A 10,474-nucleotide genomic window follows, 5' to 3' on the forward strand; every position below is an offset into this window, starting at 1 on the left:
AATATTTCTTTCACATTTCTCTGCCGCCTTTTGTTCACCAAGGGAATAACTCTCACCTCTCTCTGTGTGACTCTTAGTTAAGCAATGAACATGCTCCCAGCAAATCTGCTACAGAAGCGAGGTTCTCAATCATTGAACTCATACAGCATGCAGCTACATTAGATCTCTAACTTGAGAGAGTTAGTAAGCACTCTATTGTGTTGCTCAGGTTCCACAAGTGTGAAGGGATTCTTTTAGTTACCAAAAAATAACTTGTCATGGGACTGTACTTTTAGGTAAGAGCACTTATTTCCTGGTTATTTTTATTTGTAATTGTTAAATATGGGTGAAAAGGTTAGAAAGTTATATTAGTGTTAAATCTTGCATTTTGTAGAAAAGTTACTAAAATGCCTACCAAGATATTGATGTTGTAGTGAGAGAAGTGGGAGTTACACATGCATGTTTTTTTATAATCTTCTGTAAGTAGATGATATACAAAGTAAATTTTATACAAACATGCCAATTTCATATGAATGTGCTGTCTTAAAAAAAAAAAAAACACTCTTCTATTCCTTTGGTTTTGGTTGTTTTTCATCTTTTCCATGGCTTTAGGCATTTGATAAAATTAGCAATAGCACAATAAAACTGACTTCTTATTCTAATTCATTTCAGATATGGTCAAGCCCTTTTTGCCCTTTTTTACTTACAAATCTAACATTCTGCAATAGTGTACAAGCTCCTGTTTCTAGCAAAGTTGTTGTTTTTACTTTCAAAATGCTTGTATCTAATAATTCAGGGCCCAGTTCCATGTAGTACTTAAGCAAAGTACCTCTGATTTCATTGGTTTATGCTAATGAATCAGTTACACTTGCTTCCTCTGTTTATTTAAATTAACTCCTGCCTACAACCATTTATATGCAATCTTAGATGTACTTTAATCTTCCTCTTGTGTGTTAGTATTAGGTCACTTCAGTTAATCCCTATACCTCATTTCATGTACACTTAAGTCTTTCTTACTTTTGAGTTTTAAGAATACGAACAGTATATGCTGCATTCAGTGTTATACAAGATACAATGCTAGTTTGCTGAAGTAAATCAGTCCTTTGCAAGATAGTAATAACTCATGTGCTTCCTTTACTATCTATTGCTAATATTTCTGTGTATGAAACATTTAATGCATCATAAAGAGACTTTAAGTATTTCTCTAAAAATAGATCTTGCTTTATACTAATTTTGAAAGATTTCTCCTTGCTCATGGATGACAATGAAGTAATCCTTTCTGATGTTGCTCTCAGAGCACTAATACTGCTTTGATCTGATCAAATAACAGTAGAATCTTTTGGTATGATATTGACAGATCGGAGGGATAGTCAGCTTCATCAGAAAAGTATGCTGCTGCTTTTCAGTGCAAGATCAGCATTTTGATATAACTTTATCTACACACAGCGTCAAGAGTTTAGAAACAGCTAATAGATTGTTGCCTAGAAAAGTAGCATATACTGAGAAGGCTACATCCAGTTAAAAAAGTCGGATGAATCTGTGTGTGCATATGTAAGTTAGAAAGATCCTGCGACTACAAGTGTTACAACAGTAAGCAATGGAATGAATTCAGACTTTAAGCACAGATTGTTAATAACAAAAGGAAGAAAAGTTTGAACAAGTGGACTTTTCTTACTGGGAGATTTTTAATCGCATTAGATTCTTGCTAGAAGATATGCTATGGTATATCCAGAAGCAAAAATTTGGCTGTAAAAATTTATTGCCTGCATTAGGCTGAAGATTTGATTAGTTGATGGTTTTTTGTTGCTGCTTTTCTATCATTAAAATCTAAATCTGGTATAAGAGAGTGAGTTGTTTAATCTCTTCCAGGCCTTTCTGACTGGAGGCCATTAGGATCCTTCTGATGTGTGTGGAGATATATAAAGTTCAAAAAACACTTGTCTGTTTGCAGAGTTGTTGTTTGAAGACTAGTGTGAAATTTTACTGCCATTGTATATTGGCTCCCTCATTCAAGTATTAAGAGATGTATTTCATTTTTTCTTCAGTATCTTATCCCAAGTTCTTTCATTCTGCGTTTTTCCAGTCACAGATCAAGCAGGAGATCTTTGCTGCCAAGGGAAGACTCTAAATAATGCTAACATTGCTGAATGTAGTAATCCTTGGCAATCTGGATCATGCCATTAGCGTGTAACACTAGGTGGTGAAGCCTGTTTACAAAGGAGTTATGCCTAGCATGTAGATCTGAAGCTTATTAGAGACAGATGCGGAGTCTTATTTGTTATCAGTCAGAGGAGACTTTTTTTTTTTTTTAATGGTATATCCTGCCAGACCTCTGCTAGAATAGCATAGAAATGTGTGCATGCGAATCCATAGACTCGCAATTTGGGCATGAGTGACTCTTAGATTCCTTAGGAATCTTCACTCAGGATTCTAGGCTTTATCTCCAACAGACTAGTATTCACGGGCTTCCTCAAAACAAAGGGACACTATCATGATAGCAATGAGTTCTTTTTTCCTTGTGCTGTGCTCATAGGTAGAGGTTGCTGTTAGCTCTTTAAAAGCACTGTTCAGTGCTAAGTACTCTCTCTGCAGGACAGTTTAGCTCTGAGCAGCCTTGGCAATGTCCATGCACACCTGATCCTTCTCTCCCTCTCACCGTTCACAAGATTGCCTTGGAGAACTGTTGGTAGGCTGTCTGGCACTTGTAATCTCTCTCTGGCTTGTTGTTTGAGGATATGGTTTAGGGAAATCTGACCTTTTAATTGCAGGCATACATTCTGCATGGCAATCTAGTCTGCTTTGTAGGTGCACTTCAAGATTGCCTTCAAACTCCAGGCATATCCTTTGGTAGTGTACATGTTTTACAACAGCATAAGGTGAAGTGATTTTCTTAAGATTATGTGATAGGACAGTTGCAAAGCTGGCAGTGGAACAGGTCTGATTTCTAGTCTAGCATTTAATTTACTGAGACAGTATCATGGCACAAAGTTCAGAGTTCATGTGATAGAAGGGGTCAAAGTGGAAAATTCCTTCCCCTCTCACCCGTGGGTGGATTATATAAAATACCTATTTTTCTGCAGTGTATAATATCTAAAGCAGCTGCAAGGAGAGGAAAACTGGAAGATAGCTAGGACTGTAGTATTAAACGAAGCTATTAATGATCGTATAAAAATATGCAGGAAGCCCTTAGACAGGATTATAGGAAGTAACAGTGCTAATGTTGGGGTAGAGAGGGGAAGAGTGTTAGGGCATTGCTGAATGTGGAACATGTGCTCCACATCACATGATATGCCAACAGCTGCATATCCCCAAATGTGCACTGTAGCTGCATCCGACTTCCTCACCCCATCAATTCTATTCAGAGGCTGTGTTCAACTTAGAGCATGATTTTGTAAAAGATCAAGTGTTTGACAAGATAGTGTGCATTTCTAATGCATGTCAGTATATTTTTTTTCACTTTAGTTTCCAAAATTTAGAATATGGAAATTAAGCTGTTTGTGTGGTGAGTGTTGCTCATTGTTGCATCACAGAAATTCAAGTGACTAGTACAGAAAGTCCCTCTGATCAGCGTTAGAAATAAATATACTAATAACAGAAAGTGAATTTGTTCCAGCTGTCTGGAACTTCAGGAAAAATGTTCTGTAGTGCTGCAGCTTTCAGTAGATTTAGACATTTGACATTGATGCAAGTGTGTAATAGCTACTTTTAAAGTGACAGAATGTAATAAAACCTATAGAAGACTTTATTCTTCTACCTCATTCTGTTCACATTTTATGCAATCTTGTTCACCCTCCAACAGGGTAGCCACAGAACAGCCACTCACATCAGAATGAACTTTTCTGTCACTCAGTTAACAAATCCTCAAACCTGTTATAAGCCTAAAGTGCTGTAACCTGAGTTGACCCCCAAAGGCCATACTTTAATGTGGTTGAGTTACACACTTCAGCTTTGCTTCTGAACCTGTATCCATTTTGTTATGCTGCCTTACCATTTTTCCTTGAAGTTTTGCAATTAACGTTACCCATTCTGACTGCTTTTGACAACTTCTGTTTCTTATTAAGCTTTAGAGAATCATTTCAGCTTTAGATTTGAATTGAAAAAAGTGTGGAAGAATTCCCTGTGAAGTAGTTCAGTCTGCTCTGGACTTCAGAGAGGAAAGAAAAGACAAGGAAGAGTAGTAGTAGTAGTAATAAAAAAAAATCTTGCAGCTTTACTACGTTTTACTGCTAATGACAGTTAAGACAACTAACAAGTCACAAGGACATGGGAAACACTGATTTTGGTAATGATTTGTCTTTTGGAGTTCAATTCTAATTTAACTCACATTCAGTATATGAGCAAGTACTGGTTACTTAAAATGTTATTTGAAATTGTTCTTTTTGTAGAACTATATTCTAATGTCATTGTAACCTGTACCTATATAACAAAAGCAAGCCTCTTTCTCTTCTACAGGGGTTTAGAACATGTAGGAGCTCATTGGGCCCTTGATATTGGCTCCTGTGTAGTGGTTGGTGCAATTTTAAGGTGGGAGAATATATCAATTTGTAACAGGCGCCCAGTGGAGGAGAGGAGGAAATAGATGCCACTCTGTATATGTATATACACACCAAGAAAACATTATGGTAAGCATCAACAGTAATACAGAGATAAGAATAAAGATGTCAGGGGACATCTTTACAATTATTGAGGAAACGACTACATTTTGTGAGGCAGTGTATGAAATCTTAGTCCTGAGTTGCATTCATCTCCATGCAGGGGCAGGATGCATCTGCATTTTGGGGGAGATTCATTGTTGTCTTACCTTGAATAAGCAGCTTTAACAGGCAGGTAGCATCTCTGTAAGCGTCAGTCCATACTGGCAGGGATCATTCTGGGGCAGACCCTGCTGGCATACTAAAGTTGTATCCTGAATCCGTTTAATGTCACTGCAGATACTAAATTCAGCCTTTAGAAAATAGCATAGTCTTCACTTCTCCTTACTTTCAAGCTATTCTAAACAACTTGCAAGTGTTTTAGAACTCAGATATTTATTAGGCTAAACAGTGTTTGAAAGCAGAGGATTTACGCTCATTATCTGTCCTGAAATAATTTATATTGCCAATATTCTTTTTAAAGTTAGTGTTAACAAAGGACTGCGCTGCTGTTAGTGTTTGCTGACTAACAGTTCCAGCAAAGAATTGTCCATCACTCACCCACCTCAAACCTAATCTTCTCTCCTTGTAGCTACATGAGAGGCCACTGAGTCCATCTTAAAACTGATTGCTGTGAGTTTTTGCAGAGAAGCTGCTATCTCCTCTTCTCTTGACACTCCTGAAGTCACAAGCTGTCACGTCTTGTTTTTCAAAATGTAGTCTTTGAGATCTCTAAGACAAAATTGTCTGTCTTGTTTACAAGAGTAACACCTCTACCCACAATTTCCTCTGTGCCTTTTCCACCAGCATTGCCCCTGCTTGCAAGCAGCACGCTTGTGCTGATGGGAGGTGTTTCATATTTAGCCTCCTTCACCAAGCTCATCTTAGCTGGGTTGTGGTCAGTGTTACGCTTTTCCTCAGATTAGGTGGCTGTCAACATACAGGCCAATCTGCTAAAGCCTGTCAGTTGTACACACAGAGAGACCGATTTAGACAGTTGCACTAGTGTTTGAGGAAAATCCAAGCAGAAAAGAAGCTTGTTTGGAACACTAGCAAAAACACTATGGCTTTTCCTTAGGCAAAATATGTTCTAGTGTTATTACTTTTGTGAGGATACTCAGAGTTTTGCTATTAAAGTGACCTTCTAAAGCATCAGTCCAAAAGAAGCAGTCTAGAGGACACTAACTTAAATGTGTCTACTTTATGCAGGTGGAAAAGTGTTGATTTTTTTTTTTTCCCCTTCTTCTTCCCCTTCATCCCCTCTTGTCTCCAAACCCTAGCTTTTGTCAGGAGTGACAAGCCAAAACTCTTCAGGGGACTGCAAATCAAGGTGAGTAGTAACCTAAGTGCTTTTTATTTGGAATGTTAGGAAAAATAAAACTTGGTAGAAACAGTCTTTTTGTGCATTGTTCCTTATTTGCTGATCAAGTAATCTTTTAGTAGAAGGCAGATTTGCATTGCTGGTATAAATTTTTTTATGAGCTCCTTCTGCTAATACTTACTGGGTTCTTGCTAAGTAACTGTTTGGTACCAATTTTTTATTATTCTTTTTAATCCAACAAGAAGTATCCTGGGACCCATAAGTAATAGCAGATGTCAAGAGAATGTGAAGAATGTTTCCATTCTGTCCTGATTCTGTGGATATCTTAAATTTATTAGAGCTTCTGCCATTGTTTCAATTCATTCTCTCCTGTTCTGTTCTTTCCTCATTTTCTGATGCAGCTACCATTTCCATACATACAGTTTTGGGGGGTGGTTGGGGTTTTTTTAGATTTTTTTCCTTACTTTTAGGTCTCCTTCACCCTGTTACATGAATCTTCCCCCCCACCCATAGTCCTCAAATATCCAGCTTTGTAGAGCTGCATATAGAGAGGTCATTAGAAACACCATTCAGTATGCTCAAAGCTGTATAAGCTGCAGTGCCCTAAGCTCAAACAAATCTTTGGTGCCCTCTTCATTTCAAGATCTAGTCTAAAACTTCCCCTATCTCTTAACATCCTCTGTGGACTTCCAGCGTGCTTCACAGATGCACATCTTTATTCTCACATCTTTGTCCTCCCATCTCTACTCACCAAATGGCACCATCTGGAGTCGCTTCATAGCTTTGCATAGCTGCTGTAAGTGATTTGTCCTCTCAGCAGCAGATTCCATCCAAAACAGACTTCATCTGTCTCATATATTCGTGTTTTCTCTGTATGTGTCCTCCAGTTTCTTCCAAGAGCTTTCTCTCCTTCTGCATGTCTGGCTGTTTCATTTTTATTTTAAACTTTGTAGCTATATTGAACTACAAAGCAGTCTGGACTACAATTGGTACAGAACACTATCAGAAAAAAATCTTCAGTGCAAATGGATCTGGTATTTATTTTACAAGACTTTTGGAAAAGTGATCAGAGATGCCACTAGCTTCATTAAGTGAAACCAACTAGGTTAACTCAGTAGGGGAAGGTAAAATACTCCTAGGGAATTCTTTCTATAAACTTAAATGGCTTACATCCTTCTAATACTGCTAAAAGCTTTTATTTGCATTACATATTTTGTGACTTACTGAGTATTCAGAAGCATTAAAGTATTATGTTACCAACAAATTCAATAGGCAGAGAGACAACACAGTAAGCAATGATGTGAGCACACTAGAAACGTGTAGTAGAACTTTGAACTGCTAAGGTGACTAGAAATTTCTAAAGTATGCCAAGCAAATGGTGAAAAGCTGTTGTTAAAGGAAAAGAATCATTTAGCTGCTTTTGATTCAAAAATGAAACCTCAGTAACTGAAGAGTTGAAGCAGAATACCATCTTTCAAAGCCAATCTTATAGTATTGCCCTCCACATATGAATTAGCTTGTATAGAGGACCAAGGAGAACAAAGTAGATGTTTCTGACACATACACATATGCCTCTTCATTTGACTTGTTCTTCCACCATCCTCCCGTTGACATTAAATAAAGTCAAAAGTCTGAAATGAAGCTGTTTTTTTACCCATTTTATTTAAGGCAACTAACAATGTGTTGGGTCTTAAGATAAACATTTACTGCTCTCAAATTAATGAGTTCAGATTTTCCATGGAATGAGGCCCCTTGGTCCCTAAGCTTCCTTCTCTTCTCCCACGCTCATCTCTTAGTACCAGGCACAAAAGCTTCCACGTCAGAGCTGGAAACACTAGTCATCTGCTGCCAGTAGAGTACATGACCTGCAGCATCTCTCTGCTCTAAGGCTCTGATAGGGTGACTCCCCTTTTCCTGGTTGCTCCTTTACATACACACATGAACAGAACTCAAGCTTTGAGCACCTTCATTTGATTTTTATAGATCTAGGGGTTTTTGTGGTTTTTTTTTTTTTTTTTCCGAAGAAAAATAGACTGCGTTGTTGACAAACACTGTAGTGATGAAATTTGTAAAAGCAGAACAAAATATATGGCATTGAAATATCTGTTGCATTAACTAAGCATTGTCAGGAAAAACTAAGCTGAAGTCTGTTCATATTTTTTGTTTTATTTAAGAATTCTAAACATAAAGCCTAAGCTTAGATTGATTTCTTTGCACAAACTGTATTGTCTAAGTTTGCCCAGAATTTCATTTAGTGCTCTTTTTAAATATGCATCCTTTTTGGTGTTACTGCTTGGACTTTTTTCTGTTCTTGCTTATGTATCTTTTAAAGTAATTTAAATCACTTTGGGCAGAAATATTAGAATGGGGAATGCATTTCCCAGCCCAAGGAAACTCACTTTTTTCTTTCTACAGTATGTGCGTGGTTCTGACCCTGTACTAAAGCTGCTGGACGATAGTGGGAACATTGCTGAAGAACTGAGCATCCTCAAGTGGAACACAGATAGCGTGGAAGAATTTCTAAGTGAAAAATTAGAACGTCTATAAAATTTTCAGTTCTTTTCCTTTTTCATGTTTTGTCATAGTAATCTTCTCAGATGAAGTTTGCCACAATTGAAAAACCATTCCAGCTTCTGTATTAATTTTTTACACATCTGTTATGCTGTACTAAATATCTCTTAATTAGAAGGGGAAGCTTCAGCACACACATCTGACAAGTTGACAAACAGAATAGCTTGTCTTAATATATCTCAGCTCTTAGTGCATTTATCACTAATGAAATGCTTTGTTACAAACTTAATTGTGCAATTATCAGTTTGCTATAATTGGACCTGCTTTTACAAACATTCTTAAAACTAAAGAGCTTCAAATAATTGAAATGATTACCATGCTTTTTATATGCTGCTCTTTGTAAAAAGATCAGAACCAAATGCCAGGTACTGTCTCCCAAAGAAACTTGACTCCTGGTGTCCTCTTCTATTTTGTATTTGAACTGTCCTTTTTTATAAAAGAGTTCTTTATAGTGAGTATCTAGTTCACAGATTTTGAAGCTGATGGAGGAACTCATGCTCTGATAACTGTGAAACATTTAGTAAGTACACTTTAGTGAAGACTACATAGAAAACCTCTGAGGTGTATGCAAGTCAGATGTCTGGTGTGCTTTGCATTAAATGTTTTGCTTCAGAAAACATGAGACAGAAGGAAAGGTTTTTCAAGGCTGTTATAAATAACTTTCCGAAGTTTATTAGAAGTTTGTTTATCAAATGAATTTATAAACTGTTCTTTTAAAATGCATATTTTTTTCTTTTTCAGTTAAATTTTATGTGAATAAAGGGAATACAGACAGTAGGTAATGAGTCAGATCAATTATGACTTGTCAGGTTTCTTCCCCACTGAATGAATAAATATGGTAAGCAAGATTAATGTGGTTTCCTGAAGTTGGATTAGCAAGCAAGTCTTTCCTTTAACTACTTTATGCTCACCAGCATCTGGTTGGATGGCTATTATAGTGTGGCCTGAGTTGTTATTCATTTTTTTTTTCTCTTTTTATATGATTTTATACCTCAAGAGTTACATTTCCTCTTCAATTTACAGATTTATTCCTAACTTTAAAGAAAGCATCAGCTTCATTAAAGACAGTAACCATGGGACTGAGACCAACACTAAATTACCAAAAGTAGATGCCCTAACAGTGATTCTTTAAGTTTAGCCTTTTGAGGTTTTTTTTTCCCCCTAAAACATTTTATAAACTCCTGGAACTTTTATTCAGCTAGGTACAAGGGCAGACAATGCTCCTATGTTCTCCTAGTTGGTCTCTGTCTCACTGTTAGTGAGCCTTCCACTCCTTATCCTTATAAAGTACGATGCTTATTTCCCAAATGATCCAGTGTGGGACAGCTACAGTAATGGTCACCACTGTCCTGGCAAAAGAGAAATACAAACTTCACACAAAAAGCAAGTGTTTTTGCAGCTTGTGCTAACTTACCAGTTTAAAGTGGATTTGTTTCTGGGACATGCAATACACTGGTCAGCATATGCATTATAAACAAAACTCATCGCATGACAACACAGTGTTTTGGTAGTAACAACATGCTGCCATCCACTGGTCTTTTGATATACTGACTAAATTCCATACTTTGGCATCCTACATTTGCCTACAAAGGGATTTCAGTCTCTCTGGTTTGTGATTTACCATGCTGTTTTAGCAGAGTATTTTAGCTTCATCCTTCTCTCCATGCCCTCCAGCCTCAGATCTCCTCTGCTGCTCACCAGAGGGAGTGTTCACTTAATTTGCTATGTACCAAATATTTGTCTTTGCTTTGACTTAGACTGTTTCTCTGTCAGTATTTCCTATCTCCTCTTTCCTGACATGAGTGGTAGGTGGGCTTCTCACTTTCAGTCACCTTCCTCTTTGCTTACTATGAGCTGGGCTCTGTGCTAAGAGAAACAGTTGGAGTGGGGAATCATTTCTTTTGGAAAGTCTTACTTTCTATTTATCAGTGTGGTTTTCCTCCTCCTCCCCCTCCCTCTCCCCCCCAGTCAG

General features: G+C 37.3%; 1 protein-coding gene across 1 annotated transcript in view; it reads left to right on the forward strand.

Moving 5' to 3' along the window:
* SELENOF (selenoprotein F) overlaps window positions 1-9,350 on the forward strand; it is a 28,839-nt gene extending 19,489 nt beyond the window's left edge. The window contains exons 4-5 of the mRNA XM_026116517.2: window positions 5,891-5,940; window positions 8,347-9,350. Coding sequence (XP_025972302.1) covers window positions 5,891-5,940; window positions 8,347-8,478 — 182 coding nt within the window. The 3' untranslated portion in view covers window positions 8,479-9,350. The remainder of the gene's footprint in view (window positions 1-5,890; window positions 5,941-8,346) is intronic.
* The last annotated feature ends 1,124 nt before the right edge of the window (window positions 9,351-10,474 follow it).

The sequence above is a fragment of the Dromaius novaehollandiae genome, chromosome 8 (assembly GCF_036370855.1).
Source record: "Dromaius novaehollandiae isolate bDroNov1 chromosome 8, bDroNov1.hap1, whole genome shotgun sequence".
Classification (NCBI taxonomy): domain Eukaryota; kingdom Metazoa; phylum Chordata; class Aves; order Casuariiformes; family Dromaiidae; genus Dromaius; species Dromaius novaehollandiae.